Source organism: Nuphar pumila, chromosome 6 (assembly GCF_984573655.1).
Source record: "Nuphar pumila chromosome 6, dmNupPumi1.hap1.1, whole genome shotgun sequence".
Lineage (NCBI taxonomy): Eukaryota > Viridiplantae > Streptophyta > Magnoliopsida > Nymphaeales > Nymphaeaceae > Nuphar > Nuphar pumila.
In genome coordinates this window covers 104,549,189-104,576,837 of record NC_143254.1, presented here as the reverse complement: position 1 = coordinate 104,576,837, position 27,649 = coordinate 104,549,189, and the positions used below count along the sequence as shown (strand labels likewise).

The 27,649-nt window shown below is 40.5% G+C and overlaps 1 protein-coding gene across 3 annotated transcripts; it reads right to left on the bottom strand.

Moving 5' to 3' along the window:
- Positions 1 to 403: 403 nt before the first annotated feature.
- Positions 404 to 26,970, bottom strand: LOC149835518 (magnesium transporter MRS2-1-like). Of its 3 annotated transcripts, none has more exons than XM_090008556.1 (5): positions 26,386 to 26,967; positions 1,741 to 1,869; positions 1,325 to 1,657; positions 1,177 to 1,224; positions 404 to 812 (listed from the first exon to the last, which is right to left on the bottom strand). In XM_090008556.1, exons 1-5 carry the CDS (start codon positions 26,950 to 26,952, stop codon positions 582 to 584), a joined length of 1,308 nt encoding a protein of 435 aa, XP_089864682.1. In that variant the 5' UTR covers positions 26,953 to 26,967; the 3' UTR covers positions 404 to 581. The 3 variants fall into 3 exon arrangements, with proteins under 3 accessions (XP_089864682.1, XP_089864684.1, XP_089864683.1); XM_090008558.1 differs by having other exon boundaries at positions 26,623 to 26,967; XM_090008557.1 differs by having other exon boundaries at positions 675 to 812; positions 1,092 to 1,224; positions 26,386 to 26,970.
- Positions 26,971 to 27,649: the final 679 nt, after the last annotated feature.

Below are 27,649 nucleotides of genomic sequence, written 5' to 3'. Positions count from 1 at the left end.
TCCATTGCCTTTGATGTCTCAGCCTAGTGAGTTGAGGTAATACAATGTATCTTATTATTTTTTTGCAATAAAGTCCCTTAAAAATAAGGCAGTCAAGATAGACCTATTCATAACGCCAATATGGGAAAATCACCCGAAGACCCGATGGAGACCATAGAACATGAGACACACAAGATTGCAGTAGACTCAACATTATCTCTATACCAATTAGGCATTTTGATATGCACAAGGGCATATAACCCTGTTGAGAGCCAATGGTTAATCATTACATTCATTGAAAGCCTTTGAAATATGATTGGCTGAACTTTGATCTTAAATAAATTGTCTTTTTAAGTCTATTATTTGAAATTTGAACAATCTAATTGACAACCATTTAGTAATCGCTTAATTCACTGTTGAGAGAGAGAGAGAGAGACCTTTTTATAACATGAGGGGAGGGGCATACAACAATGAAGCCCGGTCGAATCCTTAATTTTCCATTTTCCATAATATTCTGTACATTCAAAGATGCCCCGTCAAAGGGAACAAAATTTTCATTTTTTTTTCAATCTTTTGAATGAATAAATTCACCAGCGATTAATTTACAAAGGCATCAGTCTTTTGTACCTAAAGAACCACACGATTAGGCAGAAAATCAACAACCCGCAGGCACCAGTGATCAATAGAACCCACTTGAAGGCCTCCGGTTCATCAAATAATGATATTGAGAAATTCATACCAAAGACTCCTGCTACCACACCAAAAATTGCCACAACAAATGTTGCAGTTGTAAGCAACAACTCGAACTGAATCAACTGATTCCGAACATTGTCCTGCATCAATAAACAACGATACGATGTCAATTGTGCTAATGATTCTCAAACAAGCAGCAGCTGCCAAAGCAATGCTCATATCTTTGAACAGTTTAGAAAAGTTTTATCAATCCTACTACTTTCTAGTTCCACCATTCAATCTTTCACTCAGGGAGAAATCAAGCGGCACACTGTTCATCTTGGTTAGTTAGCTAGGAAACATGTCAGTTGCGCATATTGTATAACACCATTGTCAGGAATACATTGGTCATCAACTGTGCATGATGAAGTTTTACACACCAATAGAGCAACTGGTGAACTTTTTACTTGTTGGGTGTTATGTTACCCTCTGCCATGACAAAGACAAAGGGATATTAATGCTAACCAGTTGTATATTGATGAAGTCCTCTGTGTCATCGATATATTCCTTGAGCTGCAAAAATTTGTAAGTAATTACATTAGGCGATGTGATAAGAGTGAACTTGAGGCTAAGCCAGCATGAAAAAATGATCCATGTATGGGTCATGCTGTACCGATGTTAGCTTGTTGAGGGTGCTATCAATGACAACAAAGTAGGCTTCCAATAACATTTCCAATTCCTCGATGTTCTCGGTGGCACTTTCTGTACTCTTCATGCTCTCATGCCTGCTTCTAGCTATGCTCAAGCTCTTCTCAAGCCTCTGGGTAGGAGAAGAGACAGGGGAAACGGGAGCAGAAACTGACACTCCTGCCCCAGTTGAGCTGTAGCCCATCATAGATTGATGATCACCGTAGAGAGTTGAGTCCATCCGCAACTTTTTTTCTGTAAGATACATTTCAGCCATATCACCATCATCATCCATAAGCTGCTCTATCTCATCCCTGACCTGCAAAAGAAAGGCCACATGAATAAAGAACTTGACAAACAGATAGAATACAGACAACGAAAGTACAAGGGCACATACAGTACCTTCTGAACCCTGCGGGTCAAAGCGACAAGCCTGCTCTTCAACCGACGTCCTCGTTCCAAATTTAAGGTACTTATTTTTGAGGTCAGTTCATCTAGCAATGGATATGCCTCTATCTCTAATTCAGCTGCCTGATTTTTCAGCAAAAAACATCCTTATTAAAGATTCAGCTGAATCAAATGATAAGTGCTGATTAACACAGAATATTTAGTATCAAACATCAAATTTAGGTGCATACTCATCAAATTATGGTATTAGAAACCTGCCAGGCATCTATAGTATAACAAAACCAATGGAACACAACCTAGAAAAGATGAGAGACAAACATGAGGTGATAAAATTAGAAAGATAATTGTCTGTCAAGAATTCTGCTAGATTCCTGGTTAGGTTGGATTCGATACAGTATTCTAAAATGTTTGAATGGGAGGGCCCTACGCTTTTACCTAACAAATTTGTGTGGTCAACCTACATGAGACTGATATAAAAAATGAGGATGACAACCTTGCTATAAGCGACTATACTGTTAAATTGTAATTCATATATATATATATACCCACTAGGGTTAAAATAGTCTTTTCATATGTAACACACATATTCATTTGAATATGCTTTTCTTGTTTTTCTTTTTCTTTTTGTTATTATAATATATGAGGGGTCCACCATAGACCCCTCCAACGGGTCATAAATATGACCATTGGAGGGGCTCCAACGTCTCTATGGGAGCCCCTCCTTGGGTCCCATTTTTTCAATAAATAAGGGCATTGCCCTAATAAAGCTCTCTCTCTCTCTCTCAATAAAAGATCCTTTTTTATGCCTTTGTGCACATATTTTCTGTTATAAATATAGTGGGTTAATCAAGTCATCATTGAACTTGATAAGATATTTTCACATGGTATCAAAGCAAGGTTTATGAGAAGCTAGCGTGTGTGCTGCAATCATCGTGGTTGTTGCCTAAAAAAACGTGACAAATCATTTTTCTATTTTGACATGGAAAGTTCTTGCAAACTCCTTCCCCTTTGACGTGCTACAAGAATAGCTAAAGAAAAACCCTTGTGATGTGTTCAATTGTGAAGATTCTCTTGTCTCTCAAAAAACTTCTCCATGGCGAAAAAATATTCACATTTATCTCTCAGATTCAAACTCAACGACTCAAACTATCATGTTTGAGCCGGAAATATAGAAGCCCATATCAAGGAAAAAGGGCTATGGGGCTACATCAAAGGTACGATTCCGAAACCCAAGCCTAAAATTACTATAGTTGAAAAAGAAGAAACAAAAGTTCTTGAAGGAGAGGAAAGAGTGAAGGCTTTTGAAGAATATAATAAGAAACATGAAGAATGAGAAATGAAAAATTATAAAATTCTTTCATGGATTTTTTCTGATTAATGCCAATATTTTAAAATTCAAGAAGGCATCTCAAGTTTGGGAGTATCTTGAGATGTATACCTCGAGAGATTTATCTCACAAATACTATCTTCAAAAAAAGACTTTAACCCTTCAACAAGAAGAAATGACTATTAGAGAATATTTGGACGGATTATCATCTATTTGAGATGAATTCGCTCTCCTTGAACCAAAGTGGAGTGGAGAAGCCATTGAGCTACGACACAAACAATTAAAAGATCATTTTTTTAATTTCTTAAATGAGCGTAGACCCAAATTTGAGCAAATAAAATCATCCCATCAAAGTGTTTTAGCCATACCTTCAACCAAGGATGAGAATGAAGGAGCCTATACCGTTTCTAGACCGAAAAATAATTTAAAAACCTATAAGCCTCCTCACTTTAACAAATTTCAAAATCAAAATCAAGGAGTAAGGGAAGAAGGTGGCCAAAGTAGGAGATGTAACCAAAGAAGGGAGTATAAAAAATTTATTTATCATTTTTGTAAAGAACCGGGGCATATTAAGCCGGTTTGTCCAAAGTGGAAGAAGAAGATGGCCATGTCTACCACATTTCAACTACACAAGGAGGAGAGTCCATCTACTTTCAACAATGAAGCATTATCATTGAGTCAAGTCATGGAGGCTCTTCAACCCCTCTTTAAATGATCAATTTCCGGTGCCGCCATATCAACTTCTTCTCATCCCGGTAAGACTCCTTGGCTTTTAGATTTGGGTGCCTCTTTTTATATGACTCCAAATATTTTTGCACTTTCCGAATACACAAAAAATGTATTACCTTCTTTTGTTTCAATCGTAAATGACGCTTCTCTTGAAATCAAAGGATTTGGAAACTTTGAAAAGCAAGATTTTTTTATCCCTAAAGTTAGATTTATACCAAAATTAAATTTAAATTTGCTTTCGGTCTCTCAACTCTCGGGCCATAGATGTGATGTTAAGTTTACATCAAATAAATGTTGGGTAAAGGAACGCCGATCCAGAAAATTGATTGGGGAAGGCTCTAGGAAAGAAGATCTATACTACATGGAGTTTCTACAAATTCGAAAACATTCTTTTTGTAATCTTTCCCAACATAAAGATATAAATGTTTGACATAAAAGACTTGGGCATCCCAATGTCATCAAGCTTTCCTATTTACATTTTGTTAAACAAACAACAACAACAACTACGCCTTCATCCCAAAACAATTGGGGTCGGCGATATGAACCAAAAAAGAAATTCATTCTGGGTCTTCCACATGAATCCTTCTCCTCCAATCATTTCTATCCAATGCCATGTCCTCGATGAGGTTCAAAGCATTCATATCCTTTCCTATCACCTCCATCCATGTCTTCCTAGGCCTACCCCGACCTCTTGTAACTAATATATTTTCCCATTTCTCCATCCTTCTAACTGGAGCATCATTAGGCCTTCGCCGAATATGTCCAAACCACCGTAAACGATTCTCTCTCATTTTATTTTCAATGGGTGCAACGCCTACCTTCTTACGTATCTCCTCGTTCCGAATCTTATCTTTTATTGTATTTCCACACATCCATCTCAGCTACACTCATTTTTTGAATATGATGTCTCTTGGCAGATTTACATTTTGTTAAAGATCTTTGTAAAACTGACTTCACTTGTAATGATTGTATTCTTGGGAAAAGGAGAAGTTTGCATTTTGAACAAAGATCTATGTTCACAACCAAACCATTTGAACTTGTGCATTAGGATGTATGGGGACTGGCACCCGTCATATCTAAAAAAGGATTTGCATATTATATTATTTTTGTTGATGATTACTTTAGATATTATTGGATATATTTTCTTAAGCATAAACAAGAGGTTTTTGCATCTTTTAAAACATATCATATGTTGATTAAAAATCAATTTAATGATAACTCAAAAATTCTTAGAACAGACTCCGGAGGTAAATATCTTTTAAATGAATTAAAAAAGTATCTTGAAATCAATGAAATTGTCCATAAAAAATCTTGTCCCCAAACACCTCAACAAAATGGTCTAGCCAAAAGAAAACATAGACATATGTTTATAAAAACATAACTTTTTTTAAAAAATGTTAGTGGTTTTAAAGAATGTAAACCTTATAGAGATAATATGGATTACTCTTTTTTGTTTGAGTTGTTATCTAGAAATGATGATATTTTCAATGATAATGAAATCTTATATAATGCTCTTAGTGATGATGAAAATACTGAAGAGAATAACAACTCTCCTTATCAATCTTTTGAACAACCTACCGAAGTAGGAACATCGATTGATCCTATCATCTATACACATAGCGATAGAAACACTTTTAGAAGTACGATTAAGAAATATAGTGAAACTAGTGAGCCTACCTCCACAAATAATCTAAATTCTCATAGGACTGAAAAAGCTAGAAGAATTCCTTCTAGATTTATATCCTATGAATCTTTTTTACCTAAAGATATAACTTGCCTTAGTATCATTTATTCATACGTGGAACCTAAAAACTTTGAAGAAGCCAAGAAAATTGTAGAATGGAGGGAAGCCATGGATAATGAACTTACAACTCTTAGAAAGGCTAAAACTTGAGAATTTCATGATCTACCTAGTGGAAAGAAGACAATAGGATGTAGGTGGGTTTTTAAGGTCAAGACCAAGAGTAATGTGTCTCTTGAAAGGTATAAATCCTGTCTAGTTGCTAAAGGGTATAGCCAAGAATATGAAATATACTACGATGAAACTTTTGCTCACGTTGCACGTATGGTCACTGTTAGATGTCTTATTACTATTGCCTTAATTAAAAAATAGAACATATATCAAATGGATGTTAAAAATGTCTTTCTAAATGGTGACCTAAACGAAGAAGTCTATATGGATGTTCCTAAAGGTAAAGTTCTTCGTCTGTCTTTATGGTTTGAAAGAAGCTCCTAAGGCTTGGTATGATCGGTTTAATAACTTAATGATAGAAAATGGTTTTACTTAATGTTATACTGGCATTGCCTTGTTTATCAAGAAATCTAATGCAGGAATAGTGATTTTATCGTGTTATATGTTGATGACATGCTAATTACAGGTGACGATGCTAAAGAGATTAAGAGTATCAAGTCTATATTAAAAGAAAAATTTGAAATGTCTGACTTAGGATTCTTGGCATACTTTTTAGGAATAAAAGTTGCCTACTCTCAAAGGGGTTATTTATTATCTCAAACTAAACTTTCATTTAAGATTATTGACAGGTCATGAATTACAGACGATAAAATTTGCGAAACCCTTGAAGTAGTAAGAACACAGTTAAAAATTGATGATGGGGTTCTTCTAAAAGATCTCACTCCATATAGACAACTTGGATCTTTAATGTATCTTAGCATCATTAAACCTGATATTTCACATGTTGTACATGTTGCAAGTCAATTTCAGCATGCTCCTACATCAATTCATATGAGTGCAATTCTTCGAATTATCAGATATATAAAGGGATCCATAAATAAGGAAGTATTTCTATCTTCATATTCTGAGTTAAATCTAATTGCTTATACCGACTCTGATTGGGAAGGTGATCCAAATAACCGTCACTACACTACTGCTTTTTTTGTGTTCTTAGGTGAATCATTAATTTCTTGGAGATGCAAGAAGCAACAAAAGGTGTTCCTGTCATCTAATGAGGCCGAATACCAAGCCATGGCAACTACAACCATGGAGATTGTTTGGATTCGCCAGCTCTTCGAAGATATGGGAGTTCATGTTCAAGGACCCACGAAGTTGTGTTGGGATAACAAGAGTGCAATATATATTGCCAAGAATCACACTTTTCATGAGCGCACAAAGCATATCGAGATGCACTGCCACTATGTTGGAGAAGAATATCTGAAGAAAGTAATAGATCTATCTTATGTAATGTCAGAATATCAACTGACTGATTTTTTTTACTAAGGCGCTCTGCTCTCTTAGATTCAATTTTCTTCTTGGCAAACTTTCGGTCATTGCATCGTAAGTTTGAGGGGGGGTGTTAAATTATAATTCACATATATATATATTTTGTAATAATCTTCTTTTCCTTTTTTTTGTTATTATAATATAGGAGGGGTCCACCATAGAGACGTTGGACCCCTCCAACGGTCATAAATATGACCGTTGGAGAGGGGCTCCAACATCTCTATGGGAGCCCCTCCTTGGGTCCCATTTTGTCTATAAATAAGGGCATTGCCCCATGTAATATTTAAGCTTTTTAGTAAAGCTCTCTCTCTCAATAATAAATTCTTTTTTATGCCTTTGTGCATTTGTGCTCTTTTGTGAGTGTTATTTTGTGCCTTTGTGCACATATTTTCCATTGTGAATATAGTGGGTTAATCAAGTCATCATTGAACTTGATCTTCTTGAAGATATTTTCACATATACAAGGACTGTAAACCAACTTTTTCCAGTTAGGTAGGTCATTGTAGGAAAGATTCATTTTGAATTTATCTGACGGAACAAGATGAGTGGGAAATAAATCCCTCTCATATGGTGTATAACATTTTTCTATGGCCAAACTCAATATGCACCTTTATTCTATCCAGAAAGTAAATTTTCGTTGCACTTCCTCAAGCTGCAAGTCTTTTTCTAGATCAGACAACAAACACAAAAGAAAGTTATCATTACTACAATGATTAATCATGTAAATGGGCTTTGGTCCCCCTTTATTTTAGGATTTATTCTTTTTGGTTTACTTCTGAAGCTTCTTGCTTCTGATGAAACTTGGTATGTTTCACTTGTGTCAGATAGAGAAAAGATAAAATTTATAATACCTAAAGGGAGGGACATCGAACCCTAAATAATCATTAGGGTTTAGGTCATTGGCTGAAAATTTTCTCCTTTGTTCTCCTTCTCTTTCTATCGTTTACATGGTATCAAAGCTGATCCAAATATCTAAAATTCTAAATTAGGAGGCTTTTGTACTCATTTCATATCTAGGTATTCTGCCATATTCCTCATGTTTTGTCCTATTCTTTCTCCTAATTTTCCTCATTATTTCCAGTTATCTGTTTCCTTCTCCTTTTCTTGCATGAACACGTCAAAATCCCATATTTCTATGAGATTTATTCCAAAGAAAAGTTGATGACAGCAACCATGCTGATGATGTCATCAACTGACATCAGCAGTTGATTCTTTGTACCTAGACTAACCCCTAGATTCTCTATATTCCACTTCTTTATTTTCTCGTGTCCTTTTTTTCCAATCTACAACTTTTCTGAAAGTATCTGCAGCCGATAGCCCTCTTATTTTCTTTCTTTAATTCTTTTTCCTAACCCAAACTAGCAGGTTGAAAGGGGATTCTCAAACAGTTATAGCTTGGAACCTAAATTTTATGGCATGAAATACGTGAAATCAACAACTTGTATATATCACCTCCATTTTTTCTCAGGGTTCTCTTGCAAGCTCGTTCAAATTGCACCGTGTTTGAGCTAGGGAATCATTTTTTATGTAATGTAGTCGCACACAAGTTTCTAGTTCCAGCCTTATACAATCTCAAATCTTCTCTTTAGGAAGCTAAACATGGCACATTCATTGAAGACTACTTTTGTACAATTCTTGTCATCTCCAATCAGCAAGACATAATTAATCATCCTATTTTAGATGAGGACTTGGTTCACATATCTCTAAATGTTCTCGGGGATGAACATCAGAGTAATGGTTATCCTTAACATCATCTAGTATGAAGTTCAACATTGAAGATGTTAATACTGGATCCAATGCCGATGTAATAGCACTAGCTCATTCTTGTTGATTTGATCATGTAGAATTGGGGTGATGGTGGTGATGCAGGCAATTTTTTTTAATTAATTCCCTATCTTGGAAAAGACAAAGTTATGTTGTACGTCAGTTTATGTCTAATTTGTTAGTATTTGGTATTCAAAATTGTGAAAGTTGCTCAAATATACTACGACAGAGTTGCCTTGGTCATTGCACAGTAAATCATTGGTAGCTCTTAATAAGTCTAGTTTGTTATCTTTTATTAATGACAAAATTTTCAATTCTAATTTTGTGACGGTTGTAGATTCCATAAGGCTTATAGTTTACCTTTCAATGAAATACTGATTGCATACATGATGTACCAGCTGAAAACATGCTAGAAGATGTAGCCAATATGCATAATGTGTCAGCTAAGAATACACTAGGAGCTGCAACTGCATGAAGATGCAGCTAAAGCATCATTACAACCGACTATTGAACATGGTTCTACCTTATCACAATCAGGCATTCAGATCACACAAGGTCAAGTACATCACTCCTCTATAATATCACATCCAATTGAGAAATTCATCAATTGTGAAGCTTTCTCAGTTGACTTCCAAAGTTTCATCAATGATATCACTTCAACTACAAATTTGAAGACAACATCAAAACATATAAAGCCTGATGCTCTCATTATTTACTAGTTATGGTCAACATATAGAAGGACTTGATGTGAATAATGCTTTCCTACATGGAAATCTAAATGAGGAAGTCTATATGCTCTTAAAGAAGCTTGACATTCTTCATTTGAGAGCATTTGTAATGCATTTCATGGATTTTCAGAAAATTCGAATTGACCATTCTCTATTTGAATTTAGAAAGACTAAATGCATAACCATTATTTTGTTACATGTAGAAAATATAGAAACTTTCGACACACACACCAAAAGTGAAATGACTTTCATAAAAAGTTTCATATGGAAGAGCTTGGTCCACTGAGATATTTCTCTGGAGCAAAGGCATACTGTAGGCTGAATGTCCACTTCTTTCATAACACAAATATACTTGTGATCTACAAAGGATCCTATCTTCAATGCCCTTGAACATGATAGCATACTCAAATGTAGACTTGGTTGGAAACTTGGAATTCCAATACAAGGAGATCTGCATCGAGATATTATATTATTTGAGAGATCATTTCTAGCAAGAAGCAACGAACAATTGCTTTCTCTAGTAAATAAGTGAAATATAAAGCAATTTGTGGATGTTATTAAAAAAAATAAAATTTAGTTTAACATGAAAGTCAATCCACTATGTTAGGAAATGCATATGTAATACAAAAGGGACACCCAGCCCTGATCAATCATTAAGGGCTTGGGATGTTCATAGTGACCTCCCTCCTCCTTCTCCCCTTCTCTTTCTATTGTTTGCAACTTTTGTAAGTTGTTTCATGGCACAAGGTACCACCCATTGTCATGAAGAAGGTTCACATTGTACTCTTCCTAGTGATTTTTTTGTCAACAATCCTTTAATGACTTTCCAATGAGGCAATGAACTATAAGAACAAACATGAAAAAAGAACACCATTAAGAAGTTATGGCATCGATCATATCCAGACAAATCCTACTTCTAACAAGGGGTAAACCATATATCCTTGATTCCCAGAGGTAGAGGCCACAAAATCAATAAGGGATATTTAAAAGACCTTGCCTTGCTCATTTTGAGAACCTGAATAGCAATCATGTTAAACATGAAGGTTGACCTGCTCAGAGTTACCGGAAGCTTCTTAGACAGGTGGGAAGCTCGCTTCCTGGAAACTCGCTTCGGAAGCGCGATACTCCTCGCTTCCAAAACTTGATGAGAACCTCGATTCCCCCACGCTTCTCCTATGCTTTCCACACACTTCATTTCTTCTACACTAAAAAATCATGAAATTTAATATTAGTCACTTTTATTTTAGTTTTTATTTGTGTTTTATTTTGATTCTCATTCAATTCTTCACAACAAACAACAAACAACAAACAACAACAACAACAACAAGTACGCCTTCATCCCAAAACAATTGGGGTCAGCGATATGAACCAAAAAAGAAATTCATTTTGGGTCTTCCACATGAATCCTTTTCCTCCAATCATTTCTATCCAATGCCATGTCCTCGGTGAGGTTCAAAGCATTCATATCCTTTCCTATCATCTCCATCCAAGTCTTCCTAGGCCTACCCCGACCTCTTTTAACTAATATATTTTCCCATTTCTCCAACCTTCTAACTGGAGAATCATTAGGCCTTCGCCGAATATGTCCAAACCACCGTAAACGATTCTCTCACATCTTATTTTGAATGGGTGCAACACCTACCTTCATTCAATTCTTATATTTCTTTTTTTTATTCCTCGCTTCTCGCTTCCTATATATTTTAAAATGCATCGCTTCTCGCTTCCGCTTCCCATATCGTTTCCCGCTTTCGCTTCCTAGTCTGACAACCTTGGACCTTCTCGAAAGATGTCCTTAGTGTTCGGGGGCTCCAACCAAGGGATGATCTTAAAAAAGAGTTGCTCACCTCATCTGTCAGGATATAAAATTGACATTGAAAAGAAAGCCTCCCTTTATTGCAATAGATGCCACTAATGTTGAAACTCAATCTTATTAGTGGTCCATCCTGATCAAAGCCTTTTTTTTCAAGACAGTATCATCATATTTAGTCATTTAGAAAATAACATAATTTTTTTTATCAATAGCAGGTCACTTACCCACCTTGGTGGACTCAAAACTCCTTTTCTATGTGGAGTGAGAGACAAATGGCTGGGACAGAAAAGTTGTTAATAATATTCCTTCTTTTTCATCTTCCAAAAAAAGAAAAAAAAAAACAGAAAAGAAGTCAATAACCACAGAAGCCTCAATCTCCTCATTCGCAGTATGAAGGAGCTCCTTATGCAAGTTCTTTGTCATGTTTGAGGCTAATCACTATGATAGGTTGAAATATGGTATAATCTCTCCAGCATGCAATAGATGGTGTCTTCAAGTGTAAAACCCGAGATTTCTTATTTGAAAATATCTCAAATTTTTCAAGTTGGGCCTAGATCCACATTACGGATCCAGGACCCATAAAGGGGGGGTAATTAGGATTTATTCATTTGAAACCTTGATTTAATGATAATAATGAATAAATAAAAATTTTAAATTTAAAAAAAAAAAAAATCTAATTTAATTCGAGGATCCACAGTGGATCCATTTGGATCCACTTGTGGATCCATATCGATTGGGGCCGGGTTACGGGTCTCGGGTCCGGACCCGAGCCGCGCCCCTGTGTAACAGCCCTTTTAAAAAAAGGGGCAACCCGATAAGGGTTGCCCGATAGGTTCGTTGCAGAAAAGGAAAGGGGGGCAGGAGGGGGTTACGCAATGCGTAACCAACTCCTCCCATCTCGGCATGGAGAGGGCCGATAAAAGGAGTGGAGAGGGGGGGGTTTTCCCTCTTCACTCGGGCACTCTCTCCTCCCCCATCTCCTTTCCCCCGTCTCTCTCTCTGTCAGTGTGTATCGGAGAGGAGGAGTTCGCCGGCGAGCTGCGGCAACAAGCAGCCATCAGCGACTGCAGCGAGTACCCCCCTGTCGCGACAGCAACAAGGAGTGTCAGTCGCGGCCCTACCTTCGCGTCCCCAGCCTTCGATCGCCGGGAAACCCATCGGAATCAGGTACGGTTCTTCTTCGAACCTGGGTGAGGAATCGAACAGGGGTTCGATTCCATATGATGATTTGGGGGTTTTCTTGATAAACCCTAAATACCCAAATCAATTGATTTGGGGCTTTTCTTAATATGCCCTAAATCTTGAAATAGGAAAACAGTAATCGTATAGGCTTATGAAAAAAAAAAAAATATATGTGTTGCAGGCCTCTAGTGCGTTGGTAGGAGGCGTCAGGCCCAGCCGACCCAGTCGGTTGGGTGCTGTGTTAGCAGGGCCCCAGCCGACCCCGTCGACTGGGTGCTTTACATCTTGTGGGTCGGGCCATAGCAGGCCCAGCCGACCCAGTCAGCTGAGTGCTGGCCTGTAACTCGTATGTTTCAAAAAAAAAAAAATATATGTATGCTGTGCATTTTCTGCTATGCCATGATATTATTCGATATGTCTGCCTATTTTCTATGGATATTCATCTGATTTACTGAACTCCAAGCATGATCAAAGATTTGTTAAGGTGTTGTTTTCCACATGGAAATGCACATGAACTGAATCTGCGTAAAATATTGTAAAAGAGAAGTGGCCTCAACAAGTTGAATTGTTGTAAAATCAAGTGTCTTTATGAATTAATTTTTGGGAGGTTTAATGCATGCTCACTAACCCCTTTCAGAATAGATAAACCAATTGCTCCGTTAGGATGATAAACATGTACATGTTTGCTTCAACGAGTTGAATTATTATAGATCCAAGTGTCATTCATGAGTTAATTTTGGAGTTTGATTTCGTGATTATTAACCCATTCATGTTGTGTAGGTTGATTTCTTCCTTATGATTACAAACAGTTATATGTAATGGCAGCATAAGATAGATCATTCATAATGATGTACATTGTTTGGTTGTTGTTTTGTTGTCCTAACATGATATGAAACCATACATACTATACATTGAAGATGTTCAGAATTTTTAAGTATTTAGTTTGGCCGAATATAAAGCTTTATTATTCAATTGTAACCTGTTTCAACTGCAACCGTTTATTGTCGATATTTCTAAACATGTTACATAAATTGTATTTCCAATGTAACGTACATTTATGGTAGCTTGTATTGTATTCTTTTGATTATTCTGATATTCTTGTACTTGGTTGCTGAACATGTGAACACTTATCTCATGCACATGTGGGATTCGAGATTTGCAGGCTCTGGTAGGGCTGTAGAGTTCGTTTTTTGTAATACGTCACTACCCGTTTGGGTGGATATGTTCACTGCTCAATCATGTTAACTGAATCCTGCATATGATGCTGAAATAGAACCAAGAATGGGGTGAATGAACTGGGCATCAGTGTTGTGTTGTAGAATTAGTAACATGAGAAATATTTGATGACTATACTAGGATGTTGCTTGTATTTGGGGTCACATTTAGTTACATGTATACTTGATTTATATGTGAAAAGGTACATGTACACTCACACACTTAAAGAAACTATGGATTGGTTAAGACCCCTATGTGACGTAGGTAACCCACACATTGAAAATGCATATGAATAAATTATAACGTGCATATGTTTGGGGTTATATTGGCATGAATATATATGCTTTTGGCATTTTGGCCTAGTGTTGTAAATTTATCACTAATTTGGTTTTATTACGTGATGCACCGATGGCCAAATTGGACCATCACCGGCCTGGAGAGCCGTGAGTTTGGTTTTCTTTTATATATGTTTTTTTTTAAAAGCATCACTTAAACCACATAAGATGGTTTGGCACTTTACTACACTGTTCTTTGTGTTTACACGGGCTGGAGTCCCGAATGGGTCCCTGTAAGGGAGGATGCGGGGTTTTCACTTTACTTTTGCATATAGTGTTGCAAACTTAAGAATGAACTTTAAATAAAAATAAAGAATAAGAACAGTGTAATATACATTCTGGGATATCTCATCTGGAGTATGAGAATCTTGGATATCCGGTCTTGGGGAGACTGTGAGGATACAAAAACTCCGTGTGCGTTGTTGCCCCTGAACCCGATATTGAGGTTCTTCTCCTGACCACGGTTTTAGGGAGAACCCGCCACTTTACCCGGGAGTGGTGTGTTAGTCACAGCTGTGAGTTTATGGTACCAAGGAAGTGGCACTTGTGGGCGTGGGGTGTCCCTTGTGTCCCCGACATTAGATGTGGAGGTCTAATGTTCCGATGGATGGTATTGTTTCCTGATATCGGTCGAGGGCTAAGTTGGAACCCAGTAATAAAATATAATTTGTGTGTTAAGCTACCCTGGGAACCTACTTGACCTCGGGGTTTGTACCCGTTTGGTGTATCCGCGGGCCACGGTAATTAAAAAGAGGAACTTAAAGATGTGTGCATCTAATAGGGCATGCATATGGAAAGATGAAACTTAAATGAAAGATAACAGAAGAAATCATGCATTGCACATAATCACGCATTTTTCTGTTATGCATTAGATCATGCATGTTTGAATCATTCTTGATATCATGACATCATTTGGTGGTAGCATACGCTTTACTTCGTGAAATCATGCTGAAAGGTTGGTTATTTAGTTGTTGATATATAACACTGTTTAGTGTTATTGATTGGTGAGTAAATGAAATCATTGGTAGTTATGGAAACTTAGATGTTGAAAATTTTATATCTGCACTCACTCAAATCACTGCATGAAATCCTATCCATGTTCTTTCTCTCATCTGGTTTCTTTAGAAGTAGCTGTGCTCAGAATTTCGGTTCAGACACCCTACTTTGTTGGTTTTTCACAGGAAATGGTGAACAGTGAAGTTGGACATGCATCTGGGGATGGATGAGTTATACTTGGACTTGTCAGCTTCAGTAGAGGATATTGTGGCTCTTTCTTTTGTCATTCAGTTCTTTTAAATTCTGCAATTGTTACTTTACTTTCAGTTCAAGAAAACCTTGTCTTTGAAATTTTATTACTCATTAATAAAAGAGTTTTAGTTGGTTGATATGGATGATAATTGCAACTTCGTTTGTGGTGTGTGGTTATCCAACTGAAATTGGAACTGTAGGGACCCCAGGTCTCTGGGAAGTTTTCCGCAACTCTTAGAAAAAAAAAAAATATTCCGCATTTTTAAAAGGGTATGGATTGGGGTCGTTACAGGTTTGGTATCAAAGCCACCACAAAGAATTGCAATTTTATCATCTTTTGAGTATTAAATTTTTATTTTGGTATATGAGCCCTGTCCTGAAGCATCGACAAGTGTGACTCGTCCTCCAGAGCAGTCTTCTTCACTGGTATGGTTATTTAATATTTTTCTTGAATTATGTGAATTCTGTATGATTGATTGAAATTATAGTTTAATATTCCTTATGAATTTAAAAGTCTGATGTGATTCGGGAACGAATACTGTTCATGATCAACCCTAAAGGGTAGTGTCAATAATAGTCTAATTTGAAAAAGGTGGTGCATTGTAGATGTCGCACTATACACGTAGAGGCGCTTCGTCTTCTACTGCTGCTCCCACGAACTGGCAGGAGGAAAGAGATTTCATGATGGAGACCATCCATACCCTAACAGAGACTATGGCGGCACAAGCTGCACAAACGGCCCAAGCAGCACAGGCTGCACAGGCAGCCGTGCAGGCAGCGACTCGTGACCCTCCGGTCAACATCGTTCCCAACGCAGGTGGCGTTTCGTTCGAGAGGTTTCTGAAGTTGGACCCGCCTTCCTTTTCAGGAAAGGCAGACCCGGAGGCTGCCGAGAGATGGGTCGAGGAGATTGAGCGGGTGTTTGACGTCTTACTTGTCCCTGAGGAGAGAAAGACACCCTTTGGCACGTACCGCTTAAAGGGCGATGCCATGAACTGGTGGGACACCCTGCGAAGGGTGAAATTTGTTGATTGGGATGAGATTCCTTGGGAGACGTTCAGGGAGGAGTTTCTGGACGCCTACTTTCCCCCTTACGCCGAGGAGCAGATGCAACAAAGGTTCCTCGATCTGACTCAGGGGACCATGAGTCTAGTGGAATACACTACTAAGTTCCGGAGTCTTGAGAAGTATAGTCCAAACCTCTTCAAGAATGAGAAGGCAAGGGCAGCTAGATTCGTTCGTGGACTGAAGGACGGGTTACGGACTCGTGTGCTCGGGGGTCGTCCTTCTACCCTGGCCGAGGCGATCGAGTCGGCCACCGTACTGACCGAGGACTGGGAACGATCCAAAGGTGGTTTTCAGAAGAAGGGTGGCAGCGGAGGAGGTTCTTCAGGCGGGACTAGGAAGAATCCTCCAGCAGGAGGGGGAGTGCAGAACGGGAAGAAGCAGCGGACCTGGGACGGGCGACAGCAGGGCACGCAACAGGGCCGACCTCAGCCGCGGAGACAACAGGGGAAGGCCCAACCGGCATGCCGCAGATGTGGCAAGAATCATCCATTAGGTTTTTGCCCATCGTTTAAGGGGGTATGCTACCAGTGCCAACAGTCAGGGCACATTGCCCCCTTCTGTCCGAACAAGCCTGCGGTTCCGGGTGGACAGCCGCAACAACCACAACAGCAGAGGCCTCAACAGCAGTAGGGTCAGCGCAAGACCAATGGACGGGTCTACGCAGCGACAGCAACCTCCCAGGATGATCAGGCTGATCTGATCGAAGGTATATTCTTAGTCGCCGAACACTTTGCACGTGTTATGTTTGATTCGGGTGCAACACACAGCTTTATTTCCTCTTCGTTTGCAAAGTTGCTTAATTTGGCTCCATCTAGCCTCGAAAGGGCTCTTGATGTGATGTCACCTATGGGTGCATCCTCTTCCTGCGGGAAGTATTTTCCGTCCGTAGGCGTGGTGATAGAAGGCCATGAGTTGTCGGCCGATTTGGTCATTTTGGATATGACATTCTATGATGTCATCTTGGGCATGGACTGGTTGTCCAAGCATAATGCGACCCTCCAGTGTCGGGGCAGGAAAGTAATCTTGGAGCACCCCAAGTTATCGACATTGTTGTGCCATTCGACGAGACCAACCGATGGGGTGAAGATCGTGTCAGCTTTGAAGGTCTCCAAGTACCACAAGAAGGGTTGCATGGTATTCTTGGCCAGTGTTTCTGCTCAAGACAGTCAGGCGCCGTCCTTGGAGCAGTTAGACGTTGTCCGCGAATTCCCGGATGTTTTTCCCGAGGATTTGCCGGGTTTGCCTCCGCATCGAGAAATTGAGTTCTCGATCGAGCTAGTGCCTGGTACAGCACCAGTTTCACGCGCTCCGTATCGCATGGCACCTGCTGAGTTAGGGGAACTGAAAAAGCAGTTGCAGGAGCTTCTTGACAAAGGATTTATTAGACCGAGTGTATCCCCTTGGGGTGCCCCGGTCCTCTTTGTTAAGAAGGATGGTTCAATGCGACTTTGTATTGACTACCGCATGTTGAATCAAGTGACGGTGAAGAACAAATACCCTTTGCCTAGGATCGATGATTTGTTTGATCAGTTGAGAAGGGCCAAGGTGTTCTCGAAAATCGATCTTCGTTCAGGATATCATCAGCTGAGGATTAAAACCGAAGATATTCCTAAGACAGCGTTCAGGTCCAGATATGGGCATTATGAATTTCTAGTGATATCATTTGGACTTACAAATACCCCTGCGACATTTATGGATCAGATGAACCGGGTTTTCAAGTTGTGGCTGGATTCTTTTGTCATCGTGTTCATAGATGACATTCTGATATATTCGGAGAGTGTGGAAGATCACCGAGAGCATTTGCGACTCGTGCTGCAGACACTGAGAGAACATCAGCTTTATGCTAAATTCTCAAAGTGTGAGTTTTGGATCGATAGGGTGATGTTTCTTGGTCACGTGATATCCGAGAGAGGTGTAGAGGTTGATCCAGCAAAGGTGGAAGCCGTTTTGTCATGGGAACAACCGAAGACGGTGACAGACATTAGGAGTTTCTTGGGATTGGCGGGTTATTATCGTCGATTCATTCAAGATTTCTCGCGTATAGCGGCTCCGATGACTCGGTTGTTGCAGAAAGGAGTGAAGTTCGAATGGTCCTCTCGCTGCGAAGACAGTTTCCAAGAGTTAAAAAAGAGGTTGACCACAGCGCCGGTGTTGACATTGCCTTCCGGGGCGGGTGGTTTTGTGGTATATAGTGATGCGTCAGGGACTGGACTGGGTTGTGTTCTTATGCAACATGGAAATGTCATAGCATACGCTTCCCGACAGCTAAAGGTGCATGAGAAGAATTATCCCACACACGACTTGGAGTTAGCGGCAGTAGTGTACGCGCTGAAGATTTGGCGTCACTACCTTTATGGAGAAACGTTTGAGGTCATGTCTGACCACAAGAGCCTCAAATATATCTTCACCCAGAGGGACCTGAATTTGAGGCAACGTAGGTGGTTGGAATTCCTAAAGGATTAGGACTTCTCCATCGCTTACCATCCGGGTAAGGCGAATGTGGTGGCTGATGCGCTTAGTAGGAAGGCGTCAGTCACAGCAGCTAGCTTGATTGGACGAAGTTGGGATCTGGTCGAGGAGTTCGTACAATGGCAACCTTTTTCTGATGACTCCGAGCGCATCCTTTGTGCCGGGATGCAGGCACGACCAGAGATCTTAGACCGAGTCGAGGAACTCCAATCAGAAGATCCGGACTTTGAGAAGTTGTGCGATAGTGCTCAGAAACCAGAAGCGCAGTTTCGCCGGGAGGAGAGCGGAACCATTATGTTCGGAGACCGATGGTGGGTTCCTAAAGCATTACGGGAAGAGCTGATGAGTGAAGCTCATCAGGTCGAAGTATTCCGTTCACCCTGGTTCCACCAAGATGTTCAAAGATCTTCAGAGGACGTACTGGTGGAATGGGATGAAACGGGACATCGCGGAGTTCGTATCTCGGTGTCTTACTTGCCAGCAAGTGAAGATTGAACACCAGAGACCGGGTGGACTTTTGCAGCCTCTTGAGATTCCAGAATGGAAGTGGGATGATATCTCAATGGACTTCATCGTAGGGCTGCCTAAGACCCGACGACAACGAGATGCCATATGGGTGATTGTGGATCGGTTGACAAAGAGTGCTCATTTTCTTCCGATCAGGATTAGTCAAAGCTTGGAGAGTTTGGCCGATCTCTACGTAGAAGAGATTGTTAGGCTTCACGGAGTGCCTCGTTCGATAGTGTCAGATCGGGATCCGAGGTTCACATCTCGATTTTGGCGCCAGCTTCAGAAAGCCCTTGGCACTACCTTGAAGTTTAGTACTGCTTTCCATCCGCAGACAGACGGGCAGTCAGAGCGAACGATTCAGACGCTCGAGGACATGTTGAGAGCGTGCGCTTTGGATTGGGCCGGTGATTGGGACAAACATGTGAAGCTTGCAGAGTTTTCTTATAACAATAGCCTTCATGCTAGTATTGGTATGGCCCCGTATGAAGCACTGTATGGCCGACCGTGTAGATCTCCGGTTTGTTGGGATGAGGTTGGAGTAAGAGCAGTAGAGTCTCCAGAGATCGTCCAGCACTATGCGGATCAGGTACGTTTAATTCGACAAAGGTTGATTGCAGCTCAATGTAGGCAAAAGAGTTATGCCGATCAGCGGCGTAGAGAGCTCAGTTTTGAGGTAGGCGATCACGTGTTTGTTCGAATCTCGCCTACGAAAAGTATCTTCCGGTTCGGGAAGAAAGGCAAGTTGAGTCCTAGGTATGTTGGACCCTTCGAAGTCCTTGGACGTGTCGGAGAGACTGCGTATCGAGTAGCCCTTCCTCCTCAGTTCTCGCAGATTCACGATGTTTTTCATGTCTCGATGTTGAGAAAGTACGTGCCTGACCCCTCACACGTAATTCACTATGAGGCGATCGAGGTACAACCTGACTTAACAACGGACGAGAAGCCGATAGAGATTGTGGAACGCCAGGAAAGGATACTGCGCAGTAGGACGATTCCATTTGTAAAGGTGCGTTGGCAGCATCATGGGCTAGATGAGTGCACTTGGGAGCCTGAGGCGGATATGCGTCAACACTATCCTCTTTTATTTGGTACGTGCTAATTTCGCGGACGAAATTCTTTTAAGGGGGTAGAGATGTAAAACCCGAGATTTCTTATTTGAAAATATCTCAAATTTTTCAAGTTGGGCCTAGATCCACATTACGGATCCAGGACCCATAAAGGGGGGGTAATTAGGATTTATTCATTTGAAACCTTGATTTAATGATAATAATGAATAAATAAAAATTTTAAATTTAAAAAAAAAAAATCTAATTTAATTCGAGGATCCACAGTGGATCCATTTGGATCCACTTGTGGATCCATATCGATTGGGGCCGGGTTACGGGTCTCGGGTCCGGACCCGAGCCGCGCCCCTGTGTAACAGCCCTTTTAAAAAAAGGGGCAACCCGATAAGGGTTGCCCGATAGGTTCGTTGCAGAAAAGGAAAGGGGGGCAGGAGGGGGTTACGCAATGCGTAACCAACTCCTCCCATCTCGGCATGGAGAGGGCCGATAAAAGGAGTGGAGAGGGGGGGGGTTTTCCCTCTTCACTCGGGCACTCTCTCCTCCCCCATCTCCTTTCCCCCGTCTCTCTCTCTGTCAGTGTGTATCGGAGAGGAGGAGTTCGCCGGCGAGCTGCGGCAACAAGCAGCCATCAGCGACTGCAGCGAGTACCCCCCTGTCGCGACAGCAACAAGGAGTGTCAGTCGCGGCCCTACCTTCGCGTCCCCAGCCTTCGATCGCCGGGAAACCCATCGGAATCAGGTACGGTTCTTCTTCGAACCTGGGTGAGGAATCGAACAGGGGTTCGATTCCATACGATGATTTGGGGGTTTTCTTGATAAACCCTAAATACCCAAATCAATTGATTTGGGGCTTTTCTTAATATGCCCTAAATCTTGAAATAGGAAAACAGTAATCGTATAGGCTTATGAAAAAAAAAAATATATGTGTTGCAGGCCTCTAGTGCGTTGGTAGGAGGCGTCAGGCCCAGCCGACCCAGTCGGCTGGGTGCTGTGTTAGCAGGGCCCCAGCCGACCCCGTCGACTGGGTGCTTTACATCTTGTGGGTCGGGCCATAGCAGGCCCAGCCGACCCAGTCAGCTGAGTGCTGGCCTGTAACTCGTATGTTTCAAAAAAAAAAATATATGTATGCTGTGCATTTTCTGCTATGCCATGATATTATTCGATATGTCTGCCTATTTTCTATGGATATTCATCTGATTTACTGAACTCCAAGCATGATCAAAGATTTGTTAAGGTGTTGTTTTCCACATGGAAATGCACATGAACTGAATCTGCGTAAAATATTGTAAAAGAGAAGTGGCCTCAACAAGTTGAATTGTTGTAAAATCAAGTGTCTTTATGAATTAATTTTTGGGAGGTTTAATGCATGCTCACTAACCCCTTTCAGAATAGATAAACCAATTGCTCCGTTAGGATGATAAACATGTACATGTTTGCTTCAACGAGTTGAATTATTATAGATCCAAGTGTCATTCATGAGTTAATTTTGGAGTTTGATTTCGTGATTATTAACCCATTCATGTTGTGTAGGTTGATTTCTTCCTTATGATTACAAACAGTTATATGTAATGGCAGCATAAGATAGATCATTCATAATGATGTACATTGTTTGGTTGTTGTTTTGTTGTCCTAACATGATATGAAACCATACATACTATACATTGAAGATGTTCAGAATTTTTAAGTATTTAGTTTGGCCGAATATAAAGCTTTATTATTCAATTGTAACCTGTTTCAACTGCAACCGTTTATTGTCGATATTTCTAAACATGTTACATAAATTGTATTTCCAATGTAACGTACATTTATGGTAGCTTGTATTGTATTCTTTTGATTATTCTGATATTCTTGTACTTGGTTGCTGAACATGTGAAGACTTATCTCATGCACATGTGGGATTCGAGATTTGCAGGCTCTGGTAGGGCTGTAGAGTTCGTTTTTTGTAATACGTCACTACCCGTTTGGGTGGATATGTTCACTGCTCAATCATGTTAACTGAATCCTGCATATGATGCTGAAATAGAACCAAGAATGGGGTGAATGAACTGGGCATCAGTGTTGTGTTGTAGAATTAGTAACATGAGAAATATTTGATGACTATACTAGGATGTTGCTTGTATTTGGGGTCACATTTAGTTACATGTATACTTGATTTATATGTGAAAAGGTACATGTACACTCACACACTTAAAGAAACTATGGATTGGTTAAGACCCCTATGTGACGTAGGTAACCCACACATTGAAAATGCATATGAATAAATTATAACGTGCATATGTTTGGGGTTATATTGGCATGAATATATATGCTTTTGGCATTTTGGCCTAGTGTTGTAAATTTATCACTAATTTGGTTTTATTACGTGATGCACCGATGGCCAAATTGGACCATCACCGGCCTGGAGAGCCGTGAGTTTGGTTTTCTTTTATATATGTTTTTTTTTAAAAGCATCACTTAAACCACATAAGATGGTTTGGCACTTTACTACACTGTTCTTTGTGTTTACACGGGCTGGAGTCCCGAATGGGTCCCTGTAAGGGAGGATGCGGGGTTTTCACTTTACTTTTGCATATAGTGTTGCAAACTTAAGAATGAACTTTAAATAAAAATAAAGAATAAGAACAATGTAATATACATTCTGGGATATCTCATCTGGAGTATGAGAATCTTGGATATCCGGTCTTGGGGAAACTGTGAGGATACAAAAACTCTGTGTGCGTTGTTGCCCCTGAACCCCATATTGAGGTTCTTCTCCTGGCCACGGTTTTAGGGAGAACCCGCCACTTTACCCGGGAGTGGTGTGTTAGTCACAGCTGTGAGTTTATGGTACCAAGGAAGTGACACTTGTGAGCGTGGGGTGTCCCTTGTGTCCCCGACATTAGATGTGGAGGTCTAATGTTCCGATGGATGGTGTTGTTTCCTGATATCGGTCGAGGGCTAAGTTGGAACCCAGTAATAAAATACAAATTGTGTGTTAAGCTACCCTGGGAACTTACTTGACCTCGGGGTTTGTACCCGTTTGGTGTATCCGCGGGCCACGGTAATTAAAAAGAGGAACTTAAAGATGTGTGCATCTAATAGGGCATGCATATGGAAAGATGGAACTTAAATGAAAGATAACAGAAGAAATCATGCATTGCACATAATCACGCATTTTTCTGTTATGCATTAGATCATGCATGTTTGAATCATTCTTGATATCATGACATCATTTGGTGGTAGCATACGCTTTACTTCGTGAAATCATGCTGAAAGGTTGGTTATTTAGTTGTTGATATATAACACTGTTTACTGTTATTGATTGGTGAGTAAATGAAATCATTGTTAGTTATGGAAACTTAGATGTTGAAAATTTTATATCTGCACTCACTCAAATCACTGCATGAAATCCTATCCATGTTCTTTCTCTCATCTGGTTTCTTTAGAAGTAGCTGTGCTCAGAATTTCGGTTCAGACACCCTACTTTGTTGGTTTTTCACAGGAAATGGTGAACAGTGAAGTTGGACATGCATCTGGGGATGGATGAGTTATACTTGGACTTGTCAGCTTCAGTAGAGGATATTGTGGCTCTTTCTTTTGTCATTCAGTTCTTTTAAATTCTGCAATTGTTACTTTACTTTCAGTTCAAGAAAACCTTGTCTTTGAAATTTTATTACTCATTAATAAAAGAGTTTTAGTTGGTTGATATGGATGATAATTGCAACTTCGTTTGTGGTGTGTGGTTATCCAACTGAAATTGGAACTGTAGGGACCCCAGGTCTCTGGGAAGTTTTCCGCAACTCTTAGAAAAAAAAAAAAATATTCCGCATTTTTAAAAGGGTATGTATTGGGGTCGTTACATCAAGAGTGGCAGCTAGCAACAGTAGATAAGATTGCCCCTACAACTGTTTGACTACTTCAGTCACCAGTACATATTTGTATGTAGAGATACATTACCATTCCGGTGTCAGTCTAATTCTCACTACCTAGTTTTTGTCAGCATCAAGCTTTAATGGTAAGAATTATCTTCTAACTATAGTTGTTTTTATTAGGCAACAAGCATATTAGAGAGAGAGCACTCTATGCCAGAGACATTTTTGTTGTTTCCTACTTGTTTCTTATTTGCCTTCCCTTACGCTTCCTAAACACATCAGGCTTCATGCATCTAGACATTTCTTAAATACTTGCTTGTCATTTCATGTTCGTGCATCACTTACTCTTGTCTGCTTCTTATGTTGGTAACTATGAGTTGTTATTGCATCTGCAACATCAATTCCAATTTTAGTTAATCCTCTATACAAAGAGCACTGAAGAGTAATAAACATTATAAGCTACAGAACAATCTCATAATATCCATGAAATACAGAGCTTGACTAGATGCTCTTCTTAAGGTTATGTCACATAGGGGCGGGTGCGGGTGCAGCAATGCGGCACTTTAAAAAAACTTGGGTGCAGGGGTGCAGCGAGGGTATATATATATAAACAGTTTTAAGTTAACACTACGTGTATGTGTGTGCATATATGTATATAATATAGATAAAACTGGACTTGGTTAGGGTTAACTTAAAGGAAGCCGTGTCCAAGTGTCGCACCCGCATGGGTGCAGGTGCGATGCGGGTGCGAAGCGAGTGCAGTGCCCTGTTAAGTTAAACCAAGCTTGGGCTAAAGGAGAAAAGAAAAATTACATTGCCTCAAAGATGAAAATATCAGGATTTGAACTCTGAACCTATTGAGTGACACTTAAGCTGACTCGTTTACAGAAGAAATATAATTGTTTCAAAGCTGAAAGCAATTGGATTTGAACTCTAAAGCCTAAACCCGTTGCTTGCAAGCCAAATATTTTGGATATTTATTTTATGCTATGTTACGTGATGTAAGATATATGTAAAAAATATTTGTTACTACTTAATGAGCCTGTACAAGCTGAGCAGAGCCAAACACCTGTTATTTGCGTTCGGCTTGATGAGCCAATTTTACAGGTTCAAACGAGCTGAGCATGAGCCAATCGATGAGCGGTTTCTCTCATTTCCCAGCCCTAGTTGGAGGGACTTGCATATGACAATATTTCCCAAGCTAAGGCTCCAAAGTCACACAACCACTGCATAGATGATGACCAAACAAAAGGAAAATGACCCATTAAATAAGGTCGATAAAAAGAACATCCTACTGCAGCATCAAAATTAGCTTTTCCATCATTGCCCAAAAATTTATTAAAATAAATACACTGACGTCATCTCGAACTGAACTATTACTGATGTCGTTCTTTGTGCAACACTGACGTGTTTATCTAGTCCTATATTCCAAGTTGCAATTGGTGGATGGATTTGAATCTTGCGACCAACAAATTCATCATTCAAATCCCTGAATCACACTACCTACCGTTCAATGATCAAAACCGCAGTTGAATCACAGCTACCTACCGTTCAATGATCAAAACCTCCAAATCCCAATCATCCACAATTCAGTAATCAAAAGTTCAAAACTACCCTAGAAAATCCAATCGCCCACAATTCAATAATCAAAACCAAAATCACCCAAGAACCCAATCATCAAAAATGCCCAAAAGTTCCAATTTGAAGAGACCAACATACCTGCGAATCAAGGAAGGTATACGCCACCTTGAAATTGGGAATACAGAGAAACAAACTCTGACGGCATCTCGAACTGAACTATTACTGATGTCGTTCTTTGTGCAACACTGACGAGCTTATCTAGTCCTATATTCCAATTTGCAATTGGTGGATGGATTTGAATCTTGCGACCAACAAATTCATCACTTAAATCCCCGAATCACACTACCTACCGTTCAATGATCAAAACCTCCAAATTCCAATCATCCACAATTCAGTAATCAAAAGTTCAAAACTATCCCAGAAAATCCAATCGCCCACAATTCAATAATCAAAACCAAAATCACCCACGAACCCAATCATAAAAAATGCCCAAAATGTCCAATTTGAAGAGACCAAGATACCTGCGCATCAAGGAAGGTACACGCCGACTCGAGCGCGACCTCGAGCGCCCGGAACTCGAACGGCAAGCTATCCGCGGGTGACGGACCGCCGTAGACGTCGTCGTCGTCGAAATTGGGAATCGACGCCGCGGAGCCCCTCCTGCCGCTCAGGGAGCCCCTGCCGCCGCCATTGAGGCGCCTCTGCAACTCGACGACGTACTGGAGGACGTAGCTGTCGAGGGAGTTGAGGAGGAGTACCTCGTCCGCGGTGATTATGCACCGAATCTGCTCGAGGTTGACGACGATGGCGTTCTCGCGACCGAGGATGGTCGAAGGGTACACGAAGAGCGGGTCGAGGAGGCGGAGGTCTCGGGCGGGGAGGTCGCAGCGGCGCATCACGGCGAACTTGTCGAGCTCGATGATCTGGGAGTTGCCGGAGGCGTCGACGAGGATCCATGAGCGGACGCCGTGTCCGCGCTTCTTGAGACCAAGGAAGTCGAGGACGTGGAAGAGAGGGCGGGAGGAGGGGGAGGAAGAGGTGGTGGTGGGTTTCGATGGGAGGAGCCGCTCTTTAAGGTCCGACGCCATTGATGATGAATCGATGATGATGGTTCGGTCGTTGGGGGGGAAGAGAGTCCTTTTAGTTTAGTTGGTCCGTGACTCAAATGGAAGGGTGGTTCCTTTATTTCAATAAAAGGGGTTGGCGGTCTCTCTCTCCAAGTCTCAATAAATGATGCAAATTTTACGAGTCAAATCAGATAGTTAAAAGTAAGACCGCAGTTACCCGGGATAGCAGTGGACCGGGGCGGAGGTGGGGGCGGGGGACCGGGCTCCACCCCCACCCCGTATCAAAATCTGAACTTTCATCCCCGCTTCCATCCCCACACGGGGATGAATTTTAACATCCACATCCACCCCCACCTCCATCCCCGCACCGGGATAGATTTTAACCTTCATCCCTGCCTCCATCCCCGTTTCATGCCCTTCATCCCCAGTCCAAACTGAGCAAGGCGGGGCGGAGCCCCCCGGTCCACTGCCATCCCTACCCGGGCCCTATAGGATTTTATCGGGGTTGGGTCCGGTTAAAACCAACCGGTTGACACCCCTACTTGGTAGTGTCAACAGATAGTTTTACCCTTTCTGCATCTCTTTTAACCTCCACCATTTTTTCTCAAGGTTACCTCTTAGATGTTTACCCATTACAATTAGACTACCAGACTCTCTCTCTCTCTCTCTATATATATATATATATATATATCTTCCTCTCCCTCCAACCCTAAATAAG